This window comes from Tyto alba, unplaced genomic scaffold, assembly GCF_018691265.1.
Source record: "Tyto alba isolate M040663 unplaced genomic scaffold, T.alba_DEE_v4.0 Super-Scaffold_23, whole genome shotgun sequence".
In the NCBI taxonomy this organism is placed as follows: Eukaryota; Metazoa; Chordata; class Aves; order Strigiformes; family Tytonidae; genus Tyto; species Tyto alba.
The window spans coordinates 6,067,074-6,094,710 of NW_024881297.1; the positions used below are offsets into that span (position 1 = coordinate 6,067,074).

General features: G+C 38.2%; 1 protein-coding gene across 10 annotated transcripts in view; it reads right to left on the reverse strand.

Annotated features, from left to right (window-relative positions):
* The window catches only part of PTPN13 (protein tyrosine phosphatase non-receptor type 13), a 125,761-nt gene that overhangs the window by 48,819 nt on the left and 49,305 nt on the right, over positions 1–27,637 (reverse strand). For 8 of the 10 annotated variants that reach the window (XM_042796694.1, XM_042796692.1, XM_042796693.1 and 5 more), the window contains 3 exons: positions 14,039–14,602; positions 3,804–3,899; positions 2,008–2,107 (listed from right to left, as the gene is read on the reverse strand). In XM_042796694.1, the coding sequence (XP_042652628.1) occupies positions 2,008–2,107; positions 3,804–3,899; positions 14,039–14,602 (760 nt within the window). Of the gene's footprint in view, positions 1–2,007; positions 2,108–3,803; positions 3,900–14,038; positions 14,603–20,131; positions 20,201–27,637 lie in introns of those variants that run through there. The other 2 variants (XM_042796697.1, XM_042796696.1) reach the window with 2 other exon arrangements.

Sequence of the window (27,637 nt, forward strand, 5' to 3'; positions counted from 1 at the left end):
CGTACTCTTACCATAGCATTTTCATTTGCATAACAGGCCTGATTAACTTACAGCAATGTGACTCACTTGCATAGCATCCTACTTCCCATTTTTGAAACATTTTGTAAATAGAAACAAAAGTTCTTTATCAGCCTTTGCAAATTACTGCTGTTTTATTTTGAAACATAGCTACAATGTTGAATTGGCAACTTTCCTGGGCTCAAATCAATGAAGAATGAAGGTTGACTTAGCAGTATTCACCAAAAGAAAAAACACACAATGGCAAGTAAATTAAGAAAGCTACATGCTCATTCTGTACACACAGTATTAATAGCCTACTTTGACATTTTCATGTGGTGCTAAGATAGCATAAAATGCAAGGCAGAAATTTACAGCTCTTTAACAGGGTTCATGGAAAATAAACCTGTAACCTGAGTCCTTGAAAATTTGCCCTAAAAGCTCACATACTAGCCAAAATCCTCTTACATCAAGACAGGCTGGATTTCCAAGACTGCTCAGACACTGCATTTTAACACACACTGTTACATGCACAGACCATATTCGTGCCAACAAAACAGAGTTGACCTAGCTAAGCAATGCCTAAACCCTTCTCCCCTGCAAGAAATACCAATACACACATTTCTAAATGACTTTACATTTTTCAGGAAAAGCGCAAGTAGTAAGAAAACCAATGCAGCTGCTTAGCAGATCACCGAAAGCTGTAAGACTTTCAAGTAACCATTCTCTTGTTCATCTGCAATCAGACACAGCTCACCTGAGACCCTGCCTTCCTCAGATCCATTTAAGGCACACAATACAGTGAAGAAGCAGATGTTCACTTATTTTCATCTCCATGTTCAAAGCCCTACTCACCATACATCACCCTATATGTTAAATGAACATGGAGAACCCATTTGACAGCCTTGCCTCATCACCTGAAACAGTTCCAATCTTCAGACACCTCTAAGTTTCTTTAATAGGATAGAGCAGGAGTCCCATCCAACTTGTGCCAAAAACATAAAAATATCCTAAAATATAGACCACAGCAGCAATCTGTCTCCTGATCTGCCTCAAACACAGCAAAAAGGTGCTGAGAGGCTTTTTTGTTGTAATGTGGTGTGAGAAGAGGGGGAAAACACTTTTTTTTTTTCCTTCTTCTTCCCTTACTACAAAAATTATTTGAATGATTTTGATAAAATATTCCAAGGTGACTCAGTGTCTGGCAGAGACTAGAAGAAAATTTTCCATCCAAAAGGTCAGTGTCAATAAAAATTCTCAAACGTTTAGAATGGAACCACTCTCAAAACTTAACAAGTATGGCAAGATAGGCTTCTGCTGTACAAAGATGCTGTATTAAGGTGATGTACAAAGCAGAACCTACTTTTTAAAGTAATACGGTTGAACAGCACTTGAAAAAATAAAACCCAAACAGATGTAATACTCAAATACATAGCACAGTAAAATAAATTTCAAAAAACATAAACTGTTACTGAATTGGCCTACCTAATCAGTGCTGAGATATTTAAAAAAAAAAATATCCAAACACAACAACATAAACTAAGAGTTTGCCAGAATAACTAAAAGTATGGCTTTTGGCTTATTTAAAAGAAATAAGCACGCTCTCATTTCCTTATTAAATGATAAAAAAGCAAGTTAATCTGTATTGATATCAATACTTGCCAAAACTTATTTTAGAAAAGTACAATAAAAATAAAAATTATTAAATATTTCCAAGCAGAACACAGCTCCTGACCTTATGACAAATATAGCAACACGAGAGTACAACCAGGTCTCTATTAAATATGGGAACTGAAGTTGGACTCCTAACTGGTATACTTACCACAATGCATCACAAGACTTTTACTTCAGACTGCAATATGTAATTCTGAAATACTATTTTCTTTCAAGTATGATAAGCCATTTTTTAACCTTAAATGGGATGGGAGTGAAAAATTCACTTGCAGATTTAGAATACTTTATTTGATAAAGACAAAGCACTCCAAGACATATCATTTCCACAGGGTTTACCTTGCCCTCTGAGAATTAGCTTGACTTGATGTGGAGACATCATCAGCACTTGGCAAAGCACCGCTGGCATCATCTCTCTTGAAACCTTCATTTCTTCTCACTAGCAAACCAAAAGACAAATTAATACCTGGCAGGGCAACAAAGCACACAGAGTAATCCCATCTAAAAATTATGGATTTATCAGTCATATGAGATTACTTAGAAGGAATCAGATTCATGTGTTCTGCACAATGGCATTACAGTATTAGACAAACTAACATTATGAAGTTGATTTCAGTTTTCAAAATGATCTTATAGTTTCCTGCAACGAAAATAGCTGCACTGCACAAGTCCTTTGAAGAAGAATAGTAAGGAAAGTCTAAAAGAAACCACAATTTAAAAAACCCCACACAATTGCACAGACACCTTTCCAAGGTAGCACATTTCTTTGTCACCCATGAGTTGAGATGCATACATGGCAGAGACATCATACAAACCACCACTCCAGAACAGAAACAGAGCAGCTAGGTAAAGTAATTATGCATACAGTTCATGAGAAGGGAGTTAAGAAACCCATATATATATTGCCGAGCTCCTGTGTTTAATTTTTGTCCCTGGAATCTGATGACTCCTTATAATTTATCAAAAAAAATTTTTTTTTTTTTTCCTTTTGGCAATATACTAACCTGCTATTCTGTATGTAATAGTTACCTCCTTTGCCGGTACATCTTCCCAGAGCAGCACCTGAGATGCTACACTTAGGAGCTTCATTTTGCAAATTATATGACCTTCATTTCTTACTGTACCCTCAGTAAATTAAGACAGTAGGAAAGCTCTTGCAAAACACATTACAGCCACATTGATTTAGATACAGATAAATGTGTTACAGGAGACTTGCTACTTGTTACTGCTCCTTAGGCTTCTAGCTCAGTAAGTAGGACAGACAAAGATAAGGAAGGTTGAGAGAGCAGTGAGTGCAGGGAAGCTGGGTTGTCATTCTGTGCATACAGAATACATACAGTGCAGCTACACTCCCGCTTCCTAATTGTTGCTTTCTTTCCTCATTTTCAACAAATAGTTTGTCTCCATCACGTATAAGGATTCTGCAAAGCTTATTATTTTGTCAACTGTGGTCTCTTCTTGACTTTTCACCATTCTATTGCTTCTTCTAAAAAATGCCCCAAGAATTTCCTTCCATGCTGTGCTTCCACTGTGTAGATCAGCAAACAACCCTTCGTACCATCTCCTGCTTTTCCAAGCCATTTATTTTTTAAAACTTAAATTTATCATACAAACAGCCTGTACTATGTATTACTTTTGCATTACACTGAAATCCTTGGCCTATAAATTCTGAACCATTTAACCCTCACAGTAAAACCAACTTATATAAAAATAATGAAACCATGTATATCCCATATAAATCTTTTGCAATTTACTGTTATTGTACAGTAATAACGACTCAGTCATTTTCATGCCTCTGAAGACAGCATGTTATTTAGAACAAGCACTCCAGTAAAAAGTTAACTATTTCCAGCTTTTCCTACCAAGTTCCCTTCCAGAGTGCTAAATCTCAAGCTCATGTCTGAACAGAGTGCCAATTATGCTCAACTGTACACAATGCTGTAATTACATGAGATCATCTTACAACTTTGTATTAGTGGTAATTGTGAAGCCTCTTACTAAACATTTAACTTGATACTTTTGAGGTCTATTTTTCATCTTGAACTTTTTTCTTTAGGTTTTTTGTCTGTTTGGGATTGGTTGGTTGTTTTTTGTTTGTTGGGTTGGTTGTTTTTTTTTTTAAACATGGGTCTTACCTTGTCTGAAATCTGGTTCCGAAGAAATAACAGATGGACTTTCACTTGAAGTACTATAAACATCGCTGTGGTAAGATTTGTACCTTCTCAAAGGCTCTGAAAGTTTAAATCAGGGTATCAGAAGAGTAAGAGAACAACAGTTCTGATGCAAAATTTAAACACAAATGAACATTTGAAATTTTTTGAAATCTTTTCAAAAAGTCTTAAAATGCCTGTCTGTGGCTACGGAGTCTGAAAGCAAACCCTCAGTAGAAGCTGTGCAGTCCCATTCTGTCCCTGCAGCCTGAGGGTTCTGTGGTCTGCCTGGCCTCTCTCTTGGCTATCCTAACAGAGCCACCTCCTCTCAACTTCTCTCTCATTGTCACTTCCAAATTGAAACTTATTTTTAAAAAACTAACAAAACCCAAGACAAAAACCAATCCTTTCTGCAAGCAAAACTGATGAAAACAATTGGTGCACACCTCTTGCATGTAGAAAGCAACCACCAGGACTCAGTCCCTGGTTCTTTCACGATGAAAAAGGAAAAATATCCACAGAGAGAAAGCAGGAACTGGAAAATTATAATTCACTCGGCTCATCTTTGACATCCACAAAATATGATTACCAATCAATAAGACCCTACAGGATATTTAATTAACCAGAACAGCTAAATGCATGTGATGAGAAATCAATACAGCAGTCTCAGTTCCTACTCTCAGTGGATTCTTTAAACAACATATTGGAGCAAAGGACTCCACAGAAGGGGTATGTGCTTGACATTTGCAATCATCTCCCAAAACTTCCCTATGCACAAGCCAATGAACAACCACACAGTGCGCACAAAGCAGAAAAAAAAACACCACAAAAAAAAGTCCCCACATTTCGGGATTACCAATGCTTCACAAAGTGAGAGAAAACTTCAGGTGTCTTTATTTGCAGAAGGCCATCTCTGGTTCAACTACAGTTAATATTACTGAAAACAAAAGTGATGTTATAGAGAAAACACATGTAACTGCTGTGAAGACAAGTGCAAATCACCCCAGCAAGGAACATAAAACGTGAGAATAGAAAACATAAGAATACAAAATGGGGAATACATGAGCAGAGGAGTCTGGACACTGAAAAAAGAAAGTTGAAGGTTCCAACTTCCCATATCCAGAAAACAAAATTCCTGATGAAAAATCCTGCAAGAACAATAAACCTGCAGCATAACCTGTATTAAGTCTGAGGACAAGTTAAACACGGAGCCAACAGTACTAAGTACTCATTCAGACTTCCTACAGCAGCAAGAAAAACTCCAAATAGGAAAAAGGCATGAAAATAGGTAAGATAATGCAATAGATGAAGACTATTGACAAGTTCAAGTTAATTTTGGACTATCTGTTTCCAAAACCTTCCTCCTTTTAAAAGCCAGCATTTCCCTCATTTCTATCAGTTCACTTGGGTTGTGCAGTTTTCCACTGTCCCACCAAACACAAGATCCTTTAAGAAAACTGGGAAAAGTAAGCAAAATCACCAACCAACCCACCAAACCAATTGCTCCTTCCAGCCCATCCCAGTTGCACAGTTTAGGAGCATAAACCCCAATTAATCCTAAGGACATTTCACACTGCTCTCAGAAATGAGCAATACAGCTTCCAGATTTGCAAACCAACCTACAGCAAGATGAAGAGAATTCACTGGGGGGTGCTGTGGGGCTGCTTCAGTCTTTCACAATGGCTACTTTCAGCGATCTGCATTTTACAACAAAGAAATCTACTGCCAATCTAGCAATTACTTGCCTAACAAGGGAAATAAAAACCAAATTCCGTGGGTAGCTTTTGGAGATGTATTTTTAAAACGCTCCCAGCCCTATAAGTGAGGCATCAATCCAAACATGACACTGGAGCTACAGTACAGAAACGTTTAATTGAAAACAGATCTCTTCTTTCCCAGTAGTTTTACTAGCTGTACATTTTTAAAGTCTGCTAAACTGACTTTGAAGCAAAAGGATGGAAAGGAAGCAATAAAATAGAATGTGAGATTTTAAACAGGTTTGTTTTTTTTTTTTCCACCTAGTCAGCAGCCTAGGCTTTCTGAATTGCACATGAATTGTGGCTCCATGTTGGTTCTTCAAGACATGAAATTTTGCAAAAAATCAGTGTAATATGTCGTTAAAACATGAAACAAGTATTTGTATGTGGTGGTGTGATACCTGACTCTGCAGGGTATTTGACTTCTCTTGACTCATCGTTAGCAGGAGTTGGTGCACTGCTGCAGGCCAAGGGGTAAATCCACAAGCCAAGAACATAAAGCACGATTTCCAATCACTGCTTATCTCAGTGTATTCACAGACCTCCACATGAAGCCCTGCTAGGTGTAAAGCTATTCTCCCCAGCATTCACAAGTAGAGAAAGATATGGGGCAAACCCTCCTTTCTTGTCACATCCTTCTCCCTAAGCAAGACCATACAACTTATCCCAATAACACAAGCAAAGGTACTCTTCTCATCTTCTGGAGGCATTTTACAACCTTTCCACATGGGACTGCATCAATGACTGTCAGCCTATTCAGTCTATGCACAAAAGTTTAAAGGCAATTAAGATGCTACAGCCTGAAATTCAGGGTAAATCCTCCAGATTTTTCTTCGCTTTTCTCAGTTTAGGAAAAATATATACAGACATGGAACTGTTTGCTGCTGGGACATCTTCTCTTTGGCAACCACCTTCCAGTTCTCTGCTGGCAGGTAGACATACACATGCCTATGCACACCCCCTACACATTCCCCCAACACCACACCTCCTCCTAACCAAATGACCTTTTCCAGGGCATGGACAGGATATGCACTGCAGTCCTGCAAATATTCAATTACATTGTAAATACTGAGACTCCTGTATCTACGGTGGTTGCAAGATCACCCAAATACTTTATGCTGTCTCCTCTCCTCCAGCAAATTCTCCTCAATTCTAACATAACGTATTAGGATTTTATTTCAGAGAAGGCATCTGGATCATGTTCAAGCCAAACTTTTAATTAAGAACTGGCTTCCAAAGGTCACAAAGTCCCAATTCTGGGATCAAGTTAAAGTTAAGCTTTTCATACAATAGTTTCAAACATGAGAACAAACTTCCAGTCTGCCTGGCTGGGAAGGAACTGAAAGATTACATCAATAAAAGCTAAAGATGACAATAAAACAACTTATTTCCCATATTTAAAATTTTCCTTGGGATTTTTGAATGGTCTTGGTTTCTTGTTTCATTATGTTCTTTTTGCTTGTTTTTTTTTTTTTTTGTTTGTTTGTTTGTTTGTTTTGTTTTTTGTTTGTTTGTTTGTTTGTTTTATCTTTTTCTCTTTTTATTTATTTTTGGTGACTGAAGAGAGACTTCAGAATTTATTTAACTTCTAGAAGCATTAAGCACTTTGTAGAAAAAATTGTTCTACCATTACCCTTCTTAACATTTCAGTGTGCAGAATACTGGAAGTCATTTCATACCTTAGCAGAAAAACAAACCCGAGTTTAAGCATGTTTTAAGAGTCCATAACTAAAATGAATATACAAAACTTGTACTAATAATGTAAGTTAACACGCAGTAGCACCACGATACAAAGAAGAGTGAAGCATTACAACTTGAAGAATCTCTGTGCTGCTTAGTGCTGCAGTGGTGCTTTTTCAAACTCCCTATCAAAGTCAGCAGAGCACAACCTTACAGGCACCTAACGCAGCATAAAATAACAAAACACACTATTTACTCAAGGCAAGACATGCAAGCCCAGACAAGTAATTTACAGAAAGCCTCATTGCAGCCAACTTCAACAGAAATCAGAGAACCACATTTAGCTTGGAATTTCATTATCCTGAACACATGACTCATATTAGATACACAGGTTTTCAAATGCATGTTATTACAGAATTATTACTGGCTGTACAAAGAAGGAAAAAAAGAGAAGATGGCAGAGTTATACAGGCAGTTTCATGACAGGGAGGGAGGTCTTTGCTCTATGAGGTTTATCGGTGGGTGTCTCTATTATGTTAAGAGTGTCACTATAATACCATTTAAAAGACATTAACTGTCCTTTAGGAGAGGCTGGGACTTGCTTTTTCACAAGAGTTTAACCAATAGGTTAGAGTCATATTTACTCTTCCTTTTCCTTTCTTCATGTAAAAAAACTTTGAATTATCTTATGCAAGGCTGCACAGGTTTAACAGGAAGAATGTAGAGATCCAGAATAAATCCCTGATAAGGATTCATATCCAACAAGTCCACAAGGGAAACAAATCCATTCAGCCTTCCAGGGGAGCAGACTCATTTTAAATTGCAAGATTTCCACCATCCATATTCTAAATGAGAAGGCTGTATTGTTCATGTAAGCCCAAGTCACCAGCCATCCAGGAGACTCCCTAGAGAGCCTAACGGACATCTGATGCATAGGATAGGGTCTAGCAGGATCTGAGTGACAAGAAGAAACAGAGCCTTGTAAAATTGCAGAATGCGTACATCTATAGGGCTAGGCTTGGAAGGAAAACAGCAAGATTAAAAAATAACAACTCCAGGGTCTGGGAAAAAAAAAAATCGGTATCTTAGAAAGACACCCTTCTTTTCTGGATCTGGATCATGCCATCTAGGATAAAGTATGTAAATGGACACAGACTGAAAGTGTGGCCAATAAAGTTGTTTGTTTTAATTTAAACATTTTATCCAACTGAGAATGTAATCTGTTGACTAGAAGTTGATAATCCCAGACTGTGTAAACTGCTGAAAGCTCGATAAAGCAGGTAAGACAGATGCCAGTTTGCTGTGCAATTATGGAATTGTAAAAGCTGTTTTACTACCTTATGTTAAACTATGTAATTCGGAACAAAATAATAGTGGCTGATACCAGAGTAGTTGTACTTTACTGAAATCCCACAAACTTTTATTTATTTTTCCTTGAAAAAACAACATCTGTAGTTTCAGAAAAAAAAAAAAAAAACAAAAACAAAACCAACTGAAAGTTTTCTATCTAAAATAGTACCAGTCCATTATCCTACCCTTCAGCTTCATTAGTATGATTTCTGAACGTTGTTCTAACTGAACCTTATCCTTACCGGACATACCAACCACATGAGAATCCACTTCTCTACCACTGAATTTAAATTATACTGCAGCACAACGATCGTAAGACATGTGTAAACTGAGCCTTAATTTGCTTCCACATGCAGATAGATATACCATTGTTGATGACTCGCATTTCCTCTGCTTAGCCTACACTTCAACTGAGTACATACAATTCAAGAGAGAAAGAAAGCATGCACACTTCACTGACTTTAGAGAGGTAAGTTTGTAAAGCAGCTATTCCTCTTTTGCCCTAAATCAAATCTCCCATTTAACCCACTTCTACAGAAGCTCCCAAATTCATATCTCTAGGGCTTAATTTACTGAGACAGATTCACTACCAAGAGCTGCTTGATTACCTGCAGAAATTTTCTCTTATTCAAAAATACAGTTTCAGACTAAGAGAGCTTTTAAAATCCAGATATTTAGAGTATCCCTAACCGTAACTCCCCACCTAAATGCATGCAGTTGTATTATAGAAGTTTTATAAACTAGGTCTAGATGAGTCTTCAGGGTAGCTAATGGAAACATTGTTTTGTGAGATAAAGACAAGACTTAGGAGGCAGAGGCCTATCTCTAGAAACACAGAAAATTACTGCCTCTCCTTGCTGACTGTGTGAAGCAGAGAGCAGTAAGTGGACAAAAAAAAAAAAGTGGACGTGATCATCTGGGTTTTCAGTTGGAAAACTTAAAGGTAGAGAGAGGGATAAACACAACTTGAGGCTCTGGGATTCACGTGGTTCCCAACTGCAAAAACATTCAACAAAGGCTTGAGAATATTCCCAGACCACCCTCATTTCCCCACCCCTGGATTCAGCATTCCAAAGCTTCAGCAAGATCAGCTTTTTTGGTATCCTTCCCTCTTTTTCCTCCCTGTCTGCTATTTAACCCACAGTCACCTACATTACTACACTCTGAACTGGTTTTGTGCTCTTGTATTACACCGGGACATAGGCAATCTTTATGCCTTGCTCCCTCTTGCATCTCAGTTACAACATCCTCATAAGCAAAACTGCATATGAAAAAGAAGGATGCACGTTCACTGAGGTAACACAAGCCAATTCACCCTGGATTATGAATACGCTCAAAACAAGGGGGTAGGTGGTGGGGAAGGGGAAGCTGACTAAGCAAATAAAAGGGAAAGATTAATACAAAGCTACCTTCTCACAGTCTTATGCCTTACTATCGTGCCATTGGAAGGTAGGCCCAAGATAAGATATTAAAACTGAAGTTTGTTTACACTTCATAACTCTCAGAAGATACAATCAGTTTTGTGGGTGAGAAGGCAACGAAAGCTGGGAGCAAGGGAGAACAGATGACGCTTTCATGCTCTTAAGCGGCAATGTAGGCTTGCAAAATATAAGAGGTAGAACATTATTTTCTCTCTGAAAAGGGACCCTATCGGTTGGTGCCAAGCAACAATTTCTAAGTTTCAAAAGAACAACAAAACCAAAACCTGCTCTCCTGGTACAGATAAACTGCTTGGGTTTAACAACTAACAACTTCACAACTATAAATTCTACTTAAGATCACAAAACCTACATAACAAAAACAAGAATGAACAATTAACAGCAGAGATGCAGAACTTACTCTCACATATCTTGGCAACATGAGCATGTGTTTTTGGAGTCTGTTCTTAGTGTTCAAAATTGGCTACACCTGAAGCCAAATGGCCATCTTTTTCCCTTCCCTTTCCTCTCGATCTGGCTAAGCACCTAATCATAAACAATCGTCTTTAGTATACAAGAGATAACCAACCTCAAGCCTGAAACTGTACAGCACAATAACATATAGAACAAGTTCACGAGCAAGGAACTTGCAATGAGACTGTCTTTGAAAAGCTTGTGAGGCTAAATCCAAGATGTTCTGACTGTAGATTGTAGTGCAGTTTAGATGGTCAGCAGCTCACTACAAACTACTCTATTACACCACAGCTGTAATTAAAGCTCTGTCATTCTTTCCACTATAAACTCTACTTTTCATGAGTTTATAATTTGGATCGTAAAAATCTGCTAGTAGTGAAAGCTTGGCATACCAGAGCCTGTGCATGAGAACATTTTCTTCCAAGAGAATCAGCTCCTTAAGGTTTTATGAATAACAAAAGTTTGCCAGCTTAACCCAAAATAAGTTAAAGAAGAAATAAACCACATGTCACTTAAGATCCTTTGGACTTTGAGGAGGGAAGTTTTATCTGGCCAAGTTTAACCCCCAGAGAATCCAGTGCTACTTCATAATTCAAAACCTGAGAAACAATGTACAGCTGAAAGCAGAGGCTTACTACAATTTACAGACTTAACTGTAATCTAAACCTGGACTCAACCAAATTGAAAATATCCCCAGACCTACCAAAGAGAAGGCAGACTGTGTCCTCTTCATTAAACCCAACCACCAATCCTGTTCCCATGACTCCTTGCCCATTCCTCCCCCTGCAAGCTGAACAAAACTTTTATTCCTGACTACACAAGCTTTCAAAACACCTTATTCTCTTTCTCCGTTTTTCCTTTCAATGCCTCTTCTTTGAGGTCAGGCTGTGTCCCACACAGGGAAAGAGTAGTAGTTCCTGTTATTTTCTGTAGACTTCTTTCTACTCCATTTTTAGTTGTTGACCACCTATCTGCTATGTGACTACCAGCTTAGGCAGTAAGATACCCTTGCATCAAGTGCTGCCAAAGAAATTGCCACTGTTACCTTTACCAAGGTAAGTGATATAATTTACCACAGCTTTCCACACAGTTGCTCATATCTCTCAGCTAGGCTGGTTTTATGTCAGAGCATTCCACACACACTTGATAATGCCTGACATTTGGAAATATCTGCCTACCCACTAAGCGCTTAAAAATTACATACAATAGTGATGAACAAAAAACTTACCGACTGTCTTTTTAATTTCTTTGACAGATGAAAGTAGCAATAGACTGTTTCTATGAAAGATCAATGGACTCGTGTGTTATAAGCAAGATGTAAGATAAGGAACAGTAAAACACACGGAACAAAAAAGGAAGAGGGTAAGAAGTCTTAATAGACAAACAGACTTTATGTATTAAGGTTTTTATGAATCTGCTCATTAAGGCTGAATAGAGTATTTTCAGCCAGGCTTCTCAGGCCCTGTGAAACACAACAGCAACTAATTCCTAAGCGAAGAAGTATTGCTCATGCATCTTACTGTAATACTGTTTTAAACTGGTTCTCATTAAAAATTTGCATTCACAACTAGGTTCCGGCCCAAAACATTTTGTGAAGTAGTTAACTGACAAAAAAAAAAAAAAAAAAAAAGCCTAAAATTAACAGCAGAGCACACAGTCCTGGCTTCAATTCAAGAGTGAAACCTACCTCCTTCATCTGTTGAAAGTAGAAAACTCAGAAGACAAGAACATTGCAACCCAGCTATCTGTTGAGAAAGTATCTTAATTTTTTTTCTAGCACGTAATGACTGTGAATTCAGAAGGATGGGCAGTGAGTCATTAACTATTGCCTCAATCTTCTCTATACAGATTTGCCACTCGGCTCCTGTGACTATGAAGCCCCAGTTCCCTGTTTACTCTGACTGCACTTTCACCCATTCCCTTTATGAATCGAGTAGTTTCACACATCTGAACTACTTCAGTTTACAAGGCATAGGCACTTTATGTTTTCTGCCATCTCCCAATCTGTCTGAATGAAAATGATAAACTCTTGCTCATCAATGGGTTTGGCCAAGCTTTTGGTTTTGGTATTGTGCAACACAAACTTGCAGAAAGCTGCACTCCTGAACAACAAGGCTATTGAGCTTTCCCAATGCAGGGAGTGGCCTCCTCTTAAACTTTGTCAGCCGCCTATCTCTAAAGATCCGAGTTGATTCATATACTTGAGATGGTCCCCTTAAATTTCAGACTCTTAAATCAAAAACCAACCAACCTTCCTCATACCTCATCTTGGTAGATAATGACACATGGTGAACTTTTATTGAAATAAACAATGGTATCGCCACAGTAGTACTTCCATCTATGTTCTTTCCTTCACGTTTTAATGTAACCCTCAGTCGAAGACGCTAATTTCATAGTACAAAAAAACTCCAGCTATCTTGACTGTACAACTTGTACAGAAACCACAGTAGCTTTTTAAACCTCCTATGCCATTTCAATAACACTCCTTCTTTCCAGAGCACAAGGCTCACATGCATAGGAGAGGAAGAATTGGTTTCCCATGCTAATATAAGCATCTACTGAGATGGCCACAAGAGGCATGAACAGGCATTTTTAGAAGTTCAATCTTGATAAAAGGCTTTGTCATTTCTCCTTAATAACCTCAGTGCAGGCAAAGAAGGAAAAAGTTGTTTGTTGTGTTGTTTTGTTTTGGTTTTTTTTATTCCCTCCTCACACAGCTATTAGTCACACAACAGACAAGTAGCCATAAGTTTTCAACTGTGTAAGTTTTGAATGCACCTGAATAAATGACTGAGCTAGCTTTGTACATACAGCTCTTCTACCGCATACCTTAGATGACTAGGTTATGTCTTCTGGCCAATCACAGCATCTGACTCTGTTCTCAGTTCCTATCCAACTGTCCCAAATTTAAAAGCCCTGAAAATCATGTCACATTTTCAAAGCAAACAAAATATGCAGTTCCCCTTACAGGGTTCTGCATTTTATAAGTTTCCACAGAACAAATACAATGACTTCTTTTTCCTGTATGCGTTCTTTTACTTAATGGATGGAACTTGTTGTCAGGTATTCCCACTGAGGTAAAGATCTTAACGTAAGTCCAAAAAAAAGTTCATATTTAAGGGCTTAGCCACATCATCCAGAGTTATACAGCACAAAAACTAAGAGATCTGGAGATGAAATTCTCCCTTTCCTCGGGGGTATAAATCTATCTCTAATACTTGGGGATGGGGATTTTTCTTCAAGGAAAATTACTTGACAAATTGCTGTTACCAACTCTTTTTTTGTTTTCTAATTTTAATGGATGAACTTGATACTAGCAGATTTACAGACATCAACTATTTTCACTGGGTAAGCAATCTGGACAAACAATTTGTGTTCATTGGCAACACATGTTCTAATGATTTCATTTTACCTAAAAAAGGATGATCAAGTGAAGATCTCAGCAGTTTCAAGAGCTGCTATAAGAGAACTCAAATTTTTCATAAAGAGAAATCTTTGTTTAATGACTGAAATACTCAGAAAGTGAAAAAGCTTCACTAACCTTCTACATTCATAGCTTCCCTCAGAAGCTGCAACTTCTTCTGTCTCTCTCTTATTCTGTCAAAGGCACTTGATATTGCTGCAGAACTTGATGTCTCAGGCACATGGCGTGTTTGGTCCAGTTTTTGTGGTCCAAAGACATCCAGTGCTATGCTCCCATCAGAGTATCTTGCTTCCTTGTTTCTGGTAGTAGTAGAAGTCCGTACTGCAAATGCTTCACACTGATGGTTGTGCCCATGAAAACCTCCAGCATGGTCCCTCTCAGCTGCCCTGTCAGTTGTGCAAAGCAAATCTGTGGAGGAAGCCCATACTTTCCGCTTGGAAGTGACATCCGTATGAAGGTGACCTTTTTTTTCAAACTCACTGGTTTTACATCTATGAGGACAGAAAACACCTTCCTGTCCCGAGTTGTAATCTGCAGAAACGCCCTGGAAAAACTCTTCCTCGCCTTGTGTTCCTCTAATGGATAGAAATCCCATAGACTTGCTAAGTCCTTTGTTAAGCATGGTCTGTTGAGAGGAGTGAGCTTTGTGTCCATCAGGTGCATTGACCACCAATGTTTTTCCTGGAATAAGGAGACATTTTATATATGTAATTCTGTACTTAATACACAAGAGTGCAACACAAGTTACTTACTGTTAAAAGTGTATACTGAGCAAGCATTTTGGCCTGGATTTTGCCATGCAAAACACTGAGGCAGCTACTTGAAGGGCTGCCTCGTTCCACAAAGACAGAACTCCAACTACTTTGTATCTGACAGGCATTTTATTTCTTTTATTTCTGAAGTGCTTAAGAAAAAATTATGGCCTACTATAATTCAGCATTTAAAAAAGTGCCCTTGAACATATTTTTCTTTCACATATATGCTGAAAGTTTTCTCATAAGTTTTATTTTTAAAATAGTCTGGACTACTGCCAAAAGTACTGTTTATCGATCGATCTGAAATCAGGTATTCCTCTCAACTCTCACAACCAAGGACACCACCTACAAATTTTAATGACAAGTCCTGGTTTGTTCTACAGATTTTCAGATGTCCTGCAGTAGTGTCAGCAGTAAGAGAAAAATGACTGTGCAGTTAGGAATTTTGAAAATCCTGGATCTTTTTTGAATGGCTATTTTTGGTGATGACAGTCTCTCCAGATAAAGAATACTCTAAAACAAAACCAACAAAGCTTCTAAGATCAAAGTGATTCTATGAGCCTGTACACTTCATGTTTCATTAATAAATGGATCAGGCAATACTAATGAACTAATGAGTCAATACTAATTTGCTCTTCTCCCTCTCACATACTGCAAAATTACTTTCAGAATAAAAGAACTGTCAGAGGTGGAATAATATCAATGAAATACATGCTCACTGAAGAATATCATATTATGGTCACTGAGAAGTTTTAATGACCATGTATGTCTTGGGCATAACATTTTCACAAAGTATGAGCCCAATTTTACAAGACTAATTACAAACGTTAGTAAGTACAATCAAATTTCTTAATATTAACAGATGACCTACAAGTTTCTTTTTCATGTTCTTAAGCCTTCCTGAGATCAAAGAACTATAACCATTATAAGAGTAACATCCCAGAGAAAAACTAGTATCCAAGACTACCCAACTGCTACTTACTTTCTGTTAGCAAACTAAAATTTTTTAATAGTTCTGCATTATTAAAGTTGTGAAAATCCAAAGTCTATTGCAGATATCACACAGGCAATAATCTACTCACAGCTTCACCTGACCAAGTACATTACCATATTAATGCAGTGTGTATGCTGCAGATGGGGAAGGTTTGACTTCATAACAGTTTTTGCAACCTTGACCTCATCATGATACTCCTGATGAGAAAAATCCAACTAAAAATATTCTGTGCTGGTTGCCTGAGCAATGCCTGCTCACCCAGGTGGAGTCAGTATGGCATGTGATGCTTTTCTTAGAGCTAGCTCCCTCTCTACTGTGATATTACCATGTACATTTTTAAGAAGCAGCAGCCTTGAAGCCATCCTCACAAAAAAAAGCAGTCATGAGATCAAACCACTGCACTGTACTTACTACTCTCAAAGGTGGCTCTGTAGTACTGCCTGCTGCTCTTCCAAAGGTGATTGAAATCAACTGCTCCACTTGCACGGTAGGCTTCTGCTGCTCTTTATCTGGAGCCTGTTATCCTTTTGAATTGAGTTTCACAGAACGCTTTGAGGACATTCATAACTGTACTCAGAACTGCTTTAAAAGCTTATGGCTTTACACTTTTCAATTCTGATATTCTACTTGAAGAGGGACTTTTAGTTTTCAATTTCTATTTCTGCATTATTAAACTAACAACATGTGTTTTTAAAAAAGCAAGACTAAAGCCAAATACAACCAAGAAGCCCCTTGCTTCTTACCAACACACAAATACATGATGGTAAAATGTTAGTGTTCAGGTTGTCTAAAAAGCGTCTTGTAAGAAATTACACAGTTCCCACATGTTCTAGCCAAGAGAATAAAACAAAAACTTTTTCCAATGAGAATAAACTAATCTTCTGAAAGGATCTGATGCATCACTTCATGTTTTACAAATATGGCTTTAATCCTAAACTTGAGTAAACATAATTATCTTTGTGGTGAGGTAAATCTTATGTTATTAGCTTATTCTCAGACTACACATCCCTCATAAGGTTGGTGAATTACACATAATATTCACACATACAGAAAAGTCTTTTAAAAATAGCTGTTCAGTGTCAAGTTCCCACTACCTATCTAAAGCAGTGGGATGATATCCATTCTGCAAATGCATACTTCACATTCATGTATATGCCTATCAAGGACAGACGCTCCTAAACAGGATTTTAACTCAGTTACTTGTGAGAGAGATAAAAACCAAAATACTGCAGTATTTAAGATGGTCACCAAAAAAGGAAATCAAAGGAGCTCCAGGAATCCTCCCCCATAATTTTAGGCAGAAAACGCCAACCCTCCTCGATGCACTATTTTCACATATTTTTTTAACTGTAAAAAAAATAAAAAACACAATAAACCCACCTCTTCAACCCTGAAAGTATTTACATGCACAAGAAGTTACTGAACATAAAAAATGGCAAACAAAGCAGAAAAAAGAGAAACACACAGCTGCAACTCCAATATACTACAGAGGCTGTAAATTCAAGATTACTTGGTACACCATCAGTCATGACTCAGACGAGCATTCCTGGTTCAAAAGATCACTTAGGTCTCTGCCGGTTAAAGCATTATCTTGTTTCAGGATCACATCTAGTGAAAAGAGCCAGGAGGCTCTTTAAGTACCAGTGAGTATCCTTACCATAGGACTGAAATGTATCTGTTGCATGCTGGTGAGAACTGCAGTGAAAGGGCCCAGCTGCCAGTGAAAGAGAACTAGAGGGGAAGAAGCATCTTCCTCACCAAAACAGTAGTTTCCATGGACTTGTAGCATTCAGACTACATGTAACAGAAACTGCTTCCAGTTCACGCAGTGGCTCAGAAGACACAAGCTCCTTGCCTCGGCACGCAAGAGACACTGTCTATTCCCTAAGTCATCCACCCACCTGGGGCTTCCTCATGAGGAAAAGTGAATGCCATGAATGCTATCTCATCAGCAGTGACTGGGAAAATACTCATCGCTACAGCTTTGCCACTCATCTCACTAATTGTGTGATGAGACAGGAGTTGAGCTGTCCCATCAGGAAGCAGCGCAGGAGGCATTCCACTTCCACGCTGCTCTTCCACTCTGCTGAGTGGAGATGTCTACAGGTCTAATTTATATCCACATTTATTTACACAGCCAACGTGAGTTTTTAACATAGTACCAAAAGGAATCTACAGCTGGCCTTAGTATTGAGTCTTGAGACTGTAAAATTCTCTTGGGCATCTTTAATCTTTCCTTTATTACTCTTCCCATTCCCACTTCTGCTTTTACACCAGTCTTGGCACTTCTTCCCACCTTCGCAAAGCCCATCCCTCTGTACGCAACATGATTTCAAGACGTCCCCAAGATGGCTCACAGTGTTGTCATGAGCCTGAGAAGGCAAACTGAAACAAAGTGGTAATACAGAACTTTCAGACCCATACTTTATATCAGCCAAGAATGCATACTGCTCTTGGTACCAGACTGCACTGGATCAAGGACAAGCTCATCACAGAAGCAACTCAATTGCAGATACCAGTGAAAAAAATTGGATTAGGCAACCAGCAACCAGTCCAGGCCAACTCTTCTATTTTTAATAACTTAAATCTGTCCCCATCCCCCCTTTTAAGTACTATTATCAACTTTGTAAATCACAAAATCAACCGTTAAGTTATAACCTATCCAAAGTATCTTGGCTCCACTAAAGACATCAAGTATCTCACCTGAGGCCACACAGCTACTCCATGTTTCAGCTACCCTAGACTGTAACAGGACAGAGAAGCGCCTCCCTACTTGTCAGTGATGGTGACAGGACAAACCATTAGCCATTAAGATACTACAGCATGTAAGTAACTTCAAGAGGCATGCTTTCCCCTTCCCCAATTAATTCTCTGCTGAACTAAACTCTTCTTCATGCTCATCTGAACAGTATCTGGGTTCTTAATTTCACATATTGCCCTTGGGTGTTTATCCTCTACTTCACATTACATTAGTGCAATTATTTATAATTACTGTAAATAATTCGAATGCAATTATAGTAATTGCATGATTCTAAAGTATAATATATAGTGAGGGAAAATACACAATAAAAATAGCAATTAATCACCAAGAATTCACAACGAAATTCCCTTGTGGTGCTAAAACAAAAATCTAGTTTTCAACACACCTTCAACTGGCAGATCTTACATTTGTTAAATAACCATGGATCTGCTTTCTTCTTCCCTTGGTGTCTCCAGCTATGAATGCAACTACACCCTCTTTGACACCAATGTCATTCACAAACCATGCTTTATTCACACTGACAGCAATCAGGTTTATTTTCCTCTGAGCAAGAGAGTTGATATCTAGTCCTAACAAAATTCAGTCTGTCTGCAATCACTTATGTCCCAGCTTGGTTGTAGAGGTGATTAATCAAATATTATGTGAGTGCAAACACGGTCAGTGCCATCACATACTGTATCTGCTTTTACTGAATAAATTCAGCTCACATTTATTTAAAGTCTTTCTGATTGCCCCTTCTTTTGTCTGCACAAAACAGAATACCTTTTTCAGCTCCATTTTAGCAAAGCTTATGGATATTTACATACATACACACACACAGGGCAGGAGGGGAAGAGAGACAGAAGGTGGGCAGGACAAAGAGACATTGCCCACATGCACATGAGAGAACACACCATCATTGCCAGACTGGAAGGTCTGAAAAAGAGGAAATTATTTTTTAACAGGAGTTAAAAAAATATCTCCTACACCATCTCTGTGAAGAAAACAGAATGACAGAAAAGTCCTTATCCCAAGACAATGCAGTTAGTTTCTCAAATATGAGTGGGTAGCTGATGGGGGAGTTGGGTTTGCAATCCCTTTGGGACAGGCTAAGAGCCAAACAAAAGACAACCGAGCCAGATGTGGCCTGTGGGTTGACTGCTAGGAATGGCACCTCTTCCTTTCTTTTACTTTTTTGAATTGTTAAGCTTCAGACAGAAGCACTCCTAGAACAACACGTTCTTTGTGAAGGAAGAAACGAGCTGGACACAAGGACTGCTGAAAGTACTGTAAGTAATGGCCAAGTGATAAATCCTGTAGAACAATTTGCATTCTGCTTTGGATTGACACGGCTCCTCTATCAAAAAACCAAATACCTCCGGAAACCAGGCATCTTGTTCAGAGCAGTGGTAGTGAACCTTGCACTTCATAAATGCAACATTTTACTTCTTCCCTTCCTTGGCAGTTCAGCAGAAAAGACAACTGCACCCTTGCTCTTTCCCCCTCAGGTTTATGGGCCAGTTTTTTTGGTACATTCTTGTTCTGCCAATTGATCTGGTCAACACGAAGGACACAGACACCAAGTTAAAGAGATAGGCCTATTTTACTTCAGTTTAAAGCAGCAGAAAGGATAAGCAAGGTAATGCACCTGATCATTGCTACATTAAGCTGACTATAATAAGTGACTAAAAAAGATACATCACCAATTGCCCTCATTTTACCATCATCCAGATCCGTGTTTCAGCTGGGGAGCTCCGTCACAGCGAAGGATCTGAGAGCCTTTCCCTGCAATTGGGAAGTCCTATGCGGTGCATCCACTCGTAGGTGAGGTTTCCATCTTCGCTGTGAGAGCGTCCTGCTTTTATACAGTTTAACAAATAAATCTATAAGTCTATATGACAAAGTGCACAGAAACATCTGGTTTCATCCTCCTTTGGGATTTCTCCCTAAGCCCTGTCAGGGCTCAGGGAGGAACCAAGGGAGTTTGTGTACTTGGCCTTGATAAGCATGTTTCTAAACTAGGAAAGGTCAATACATTCTCATACCATTTTATCTAAGCTACCTATCTCTAATGAGACATTATATCCAAGCTACATATTTTGCTAATGATCTGACATATTTCACTAATGATAAAAGGTATTATTCCTTTCTGTTACTTATTTATAGTTTTCAGGGATTGTTCCCATGGTCACATTTCATGCTGATATGAAGCTTGTTGGGAGGTTCATTCAGAAGTCAGCTTTGGTTCAAGGCCTATGGTTTAGGCCTTTTTATTTCAATTTCTCAACTGAGTAGGCAAAAGGGCCACCCAGCTACTCCCTTCCTGGATTTCTGCACACCCCAGGAGAAGTTCAGTGATACAGCTGCTTTTCTGCACAGAGACAGCATTTGACATGGTTTCCTCACTGATCTTTGTGTCCATTCTTGTTTTGTCTTCAGAGTGCTGTGTTTGTTCTCAGCATCACTGTGACAGCACTTCCAATACTGTGAAGCTGGAAGCTCAGTAAAGCAAAAAATTTAAATTTAAAAGATATCTACCAACACCATCCACCAGTGCTGCTAGATGCAAGCAGAAGCACTTACTGGAAGTAAACAGGCATGGTTTCTGGAATGCAAAAGAATATTTTTTTTTTTTTAACAAGAAATCTTCATCTGGCTTCCATTTGGTTTTGCTGAACTCTGGAATTTATTCTCCACCTACTCAGTTCTTTTTTTTCTAGTACTGAGGAGACAGGGGAAAGAAAAAAAATATATTTCCAGATGAGAGATTTTCAAGTCAATGGAATTAAGTTTGTGTTGTATTTGTTGACAAGTTAAATCTGTGTGCTTGGATTTAGCAAGAAATTGAGTAAGCTCTTTCAGTTCACATGTGGAGGTCATCACTATGAACCATGTCTTTATAGATTAAAAGTTGCATTTTCACCCAGATCAGCAACTGAAACATAATCTGCAATCAATTTCCCTGGATTAAAAGCAAAAGGGTACATTTTCTTTTGTCTGAGAGTTTTTGCTGGGCAGCTACATTAGTAATTGATATTTCAGAGAACGATAAGCAAACACTAGAATTTCCTGTTAAATTAAAAAGCAACTTCACTGAGCCTTAGAATCTTTTATTAAGTTTACAACACCTACCATTTTTGATGCACATGACAGACCATATAGTCTAATTAAACAGGGAGTTTAATCAACATCTAAAATTTTGTTCAGTATATCCCGTTATTTCCTGTTATGTACAGTTACGGTGAACCTTAATGATCTTTTAAATTAATATCAAGTCTTTATTCATGCGTCATATATTCTTTTGGCAGAGACAAAGGTTAGAATTTTGCAGGATAAAATTGTACTATTGTAACATACAAGGTTAACTCATGACAGTCTACCACATTGCACAAGTTGAGTTAAATCAGAGATCCCTCATGTAGGAAAACAAAGCCAAGACACCTGTTAGCTACATCTCTTCAAAAGATGAAGTATCTCTGCAGAAGTCTGTCCTTAGTGTCCACAGATCACCAAAATAAATTGGAACTTCATAAATAAACCTACAAAGTGCAGGATTTCAATTACTAGAGGGATGGGAAGTAGGCTGCCTGGCATGTATAAGTTATGGAGATTTCAACTGGGCTTTAAATAGACTACATGTCCTTCTGAAGGATGAGTGTCATGGTTTGTGGCGAAGAGTAACATGGTGAATTAATTCTTGCTTTATGTTTGGAAGAGTCTGACATTTACTTACTCGTTTGTCACACCAAAAGAATTTTATCAAGCAACTTCCACAAGTAGTTCTTGAAGTAGAGACTCTTAAGGTCTAAAGTGTTAAGAGTATGAAACTTAAATAAGACTCATTGGTTCAGATGACTCACACCAGGTTCTACCACTTCTATTTCTGTTGGCTAAGTCAGTTTCTAAATACAGTATCCTGAGTATGACTTGACTAAAAGCAAACATTCTGTAATATTAATTTAGAATAAATTACTTCTGCAGTCAGCCCTGCCATAAAGCTCATTCATCAAGATGGCCACAGAGAATGAAGTCATGAAAGAGACAAAAAATAAAGTTAATTGGAGAGAATACTAACATGAAGCTATTTATTAATTAAATAATTATTGTCAAGACAAAGATGGAAATGATAGCTGAAAATATCCAATCTTGGTAAATAAGGAGAGCAAAATATTCTATTTAAACATGTGAAATAGAAAATTATTTCAAAGCATTTGTTCCAAGCTAGCAATAAAGCTCTGGTAATTACAATTTTGGATGACCACGTTTTAGAAATCTGTTCTTAACATTAATGACTTTCAAAGACTTAAAGCACAAATCTTAGCATTTTTGAAAGACTGCAAATGTCTAAGGTATTAGTTGGCTGCTCTCCGGCTAGAAGCACATCTCCCTTGATGAACCATCTCGATATTCATGAACTTGGCATGATTTATCAGCTATCTTAAGTTAGATACTCATAGTAACATTCTGACACTCTTAAGTACATATTAAATGCCTTGGCTCTATGCTGCTTTTTTCTCCATATGACAGCTATTCTATTAATTGAAAATTCTCTAAGATTTTCACAATGACTCAACAGAACTTCACCTCAGCAAGTATCAGACAAGTCTTCTGTCCTCTCCAGGAAAGACTTCTGCTCACTGTATTTACTTACTTAAATATGCTGGTGAAATGATTGGTAAAATTAGACATGTTCTTACGCATGCCCCCCCCGCCAAGTGTCCCAGTGCTAAACTGGGCCCAAAATGTCTTCTTGGAGGAAGTTAAACCCAAACATTTAGATAAAAGATGACGGACATAACTTCTAACGTATTAGAAAGACAGCTCACTCAAAATCACAATGCTGACTAGTAGCTTCCTACCTTTCTCAGTGTTTGCTGTTTTGCAATTGGAATAAGAGGTGTGTATTTCAGCTACACACAGCAGCAGTACAGTGCTGTACAGTGTCAACAGAAGAAAAAAAAGGATTCTGTGCTTTTGAGTTGTTTTTTTGTTTTGTTTTGTTTTTTGTTTTTTTTTTTTTTTTCCTTTTACCATTACTATTTTTCTTAAACCCTCATCTAGCCTTCTACTTGTGGCTCTTCAATCTATGAGATTATCATCAGTATAATTAGTACTACATTCCATAGCTTGCTTTTCCAGAAATCTAAAAGCTGTGCCCCCAGGGCAGCTGATCTGTGCTCTTATTGGGAGAATTTGCACGAGCAAACCAGCATATCATTACAGAAAAAGAAATAACCAAGCATTAAATTGCCCTGAATCAAACGTGAGCTGTGTCTCATTAATACCAGATACCCATTTCATTGAGGCCTCATTAACTTTCAAATACACAACTCAGTATATAAGCCAAGTGGAACTAAAAACAGCTAGAGCCAGTTTGGTTATGTAGGGGGTTTTGTTTTGTTCTGTTTTGTATTTTACTAATACTCTATATTCCCTGAGGTCTCAGTGAAGTGGAGATCAAGGAATGTATCCAAGACTGAAATACAGAGAGGTAAGATGGTACTATTAAGACACACCAGGTAATGGGACTGATAACAGAGGTAGAATTGGGAATGGTTTTGGGGAAGTTAAGAGGGCTGCAAACCCTCTAGGGAAAAGGAGATAAATAATGAGAGTTCCACGGGAAATGAATGGGATACAGAGAAACTGAAACAGGTTGAGTGGAAGCAGAAATGATAGAATCGTTTAGGTTGGAAAAGACCTTTACAATCGAGTCCAACTGTTAACCTTTACACTGCCAAGTCCACCACTAAACCATGTCCACATGTCTTTTAAATACCTCCAGGGATAGTGACTCAACCACTTCCCTGGGCAGCCTGTTCCAATGCTTGACAACCCTTTTGGTAAAAAAATGTTTCCTAATACCCAAACTAAACCTCCCCTGGTGCAACTTGAGGTCATTTCCTCATGTCCCATCACTAGTTACTTGGAAAGAGAGACCAACACCCACTTCCCTCCAGCCTCCTTTCACGTAGTTGTAGAATGCAATAAGGTCTCCTCTCAGCCTCCCTTTCTCCTGACTAAACAACCCCAGTTGCCTCAGCTGCTCCTCATAAATCTCATTCTTTAGACCCTTCATCAGCTTCGTTGCTCTTCTCTGGATGTGCTCCAGCACCTCAGTGTCTTTCCTGTAGTGAGGGGCCCAAAACTAACACACTGTTCAAGAGGTGGCCTCACACTAAATACAAAGTGCTAAATACAAAGTGATGATCTCTTCCCTAGTCCTCCTGGCCACGCTATTTCTGATACAAGAGACAAGAACAGGCAGAACATAAAAAAATAAAGGAATGATTGACTTCAAGTCAGCTTCTTTTCTAAAAATAAAGTCTAAAATAACAGAAAAGATGGAAAAGATATTCTAATTCTAGGGATAAGAAGAAGAAAGAAGCATAACACCAAAATATCGTAAAACCCGTACAGTAACTGAAAAACATTTTTGCTGGTTGACAGTTAATCTTGACAAAAATAGGAAAAATCAAGTATTCAAGAGGATCTCATTAATAACTTGTGCCTTTGGGATCAGACTTGGCGTGACGCAAACAAAATAATGTTTAAACTGGAACAGTGATGCACAAGTGGCACCGCATGGAATGAATACATGTTATCTGTAACACTCCATGCATGCATGCACTTTCAATCAACTTAAGAGAAACAGGGATTAGAGGGCAAGGACTATTCAGCCAACTTTATAGCCTGTGTGTTATCAAACTCACTCATTTCACAAATATTATTTGAGTAAAGATGTTGTTTAATTAGATCTCTTCAGACAATGTGATGTTCCCTAAAGAAATTAACCTTTCAAAAAGTGATTTTGACTGAGGTCACTTAAAACCCTGTGTTGAATTTACTGGTTAATAGCAGCTGAGCCAAGTGGACTCTGCAGTCTCAGAGGACCCTTAACTCTGGCTGTTCTTCCCTGATCCAATGATTTCACAAGTACACACACTGCAGGGAACCAGTTCTGCTTGACACCCCAAAAATCCTAGGTAGAGCCAGAAGGCAAGTGAGCACATAGAAGTGAGAAAAACATTCAGGTCTGTAACCCTTCAGACATTCAGACACTGCATCCTCGGTGAACTTTTTGGTAATTTAAAAAGCAACATCTCTTAACCATCTCAGAGGCAAAATCGTACTTACTACGCAATTCAAAAAACAAGAATAAGAGAGGAGAATATTACAGCCATTGCATTTTTTTCAAGTCAGAGGATACAGTAGAAGCACAGCAATTAGATCATCCAGTCTATATCAAGTTAAAGACATAGTCCTCAGAGAGTTTCAGCTACTACAGGGATGTTACTCAGCCTAGTACTGAGCCAGAAAGACATGGAGATACTGGCTGGAGCTACTACATCAGTCTCCAGAATTTAGCAGAACCCAAAACAAAACTTTTTTTGTTAAGATATACTTAAGACTTTGGGGACAAACATTACTTCGGGGTGGGGGGAGTCTTCTAAAAAGCTTAAACAAACTTGTGGGTAGGAAAAGAAATTAACAAAAAAAAAAAAAAACTCAAAGGACATAAAGCATTTTAAAAAAGTTAAAGATTTTCTAAGAAAATTAAAAGCAAACCAACAAAAGACTGTTCAGTTGTATTAGTGAAAAAAAAAACCCTAGAAACAACAAAGAAAAGAATAATCAGGGTTGCTAATGCAGTGAGAACAGAGTTTGAAGACAACCTTGCTATGTCTCCAAAATTTAACAAATATTCTGACCGTTATTACAGTTTATGATGCTCATAGAATAAAAAGCAGAATAGATGATAGAAAGAGGCCATGGAAACGACAAAGCTTGAGGTAGTAGCTGAATGGTAGAGTGCTCAAATAAACTTCTAAAAGACAAAAATTAAAAAAAAAAAAAAGAAATGTGAGAATATAGAATAGCTTAGTACTGGCAAAAGAACAAAGTTGTATAAAGAAACTGAATATGACAACACTGGAAATTGGGAAGAATAGCTTTAAAGAATAAACTAACAGTTTAACAATCAGAATAGTAATTTAACAATCAGAACTGTTATAAAATTGGTGGGAACCAGGGAAAGAATTAATTTTAAGAAAGAGCTTAATAAGTTCAGAAAAAAAGGCATTACATGGTTTACAAATCCAGTCAACTGTATTCCTACAGACCTTCCTATTGATACAGAAATATTATGGAAAAGCAGATGGAAAAAAAAAAAAGCTAGTAAGAAAACAAAGCCCCTGAGAAAGCAGTCAGAACAGTGTATTTGTGCCAGAAAACGAAGAGACAGCCTGTACCAGAAACTATTCCTAAACACAGTGTTGTACTGGAAGGGCTGGCAACCACTGACATAAGGTTTTTACATCAAAAAGTAGCCTAATCTAGGACTCATTTCAAAAGAATCAATAAAGGAAGACCATCAATGCTTTGCCAGACTTGTGTCTAACTTTCGCAGTTTCTATTGCCACTGACAACTCCATGGATTATTTAGGTTCCTGCAATTCACTGTACTGTTGCCTGAGACAAAGTAAAAAACAGAGGAGCTACTCAACCACATCAGCAACATAACTTTGTTCCAAGTGACTGGTGGTAAATAGGTAGAAGGATAAGGAGAGGCAGATGATAAGCCTGTGTTGCTAACACTTATGGTATTGAATATTTGTGAGTGATGTTGCATTCTGGAACTGAGATACTCTATTTACAGATGAACACTTAAGGCAAGAATGGTCTCACTTGATTACCACATCTCACTGCCTGCATCACAACAACTTAGAGTGGTTCCAAGCTGATGCCTTATAAAATGCTCCTACCCAGCCACACAGTTCTTCCAGAAAAATACAAGGCTTTCAGAAGAATACATTCTCTTGTCTGAGAAGCCTAGCACAGAGTTGATGCTACCACTGAGCTTAAACAAGGACATCTAATGAAGTCATGGGCAGCATCAGCTGTCAACCTGCATCCCTTTATCTCTTTTCCTCCACAGTGGCAACAGCAACAGTCTGGCCCTAAAACAGTCTGTTTCCAACCTGTCCCCCCAGTTTCCTCTTTCCTTTCTTCCCTGAAGCAACAGTACAACCCTAGCTAGCCTCCATGTCTACCTCACACTGTCAAAACAGCAGAACTGTGACAGAACATACAATACCTCTCCTCAGGAAAAAAAAAAAAAAAAAAAAAAAAAAAAAAAAAAAAGAGAAGGCAGAAGAATGCCCTGTGTGCAGAGAAGAGAGTTCAGGGCTGCCTGCGAAGAAGAGAAGTTGCCTATGTGCAACTAG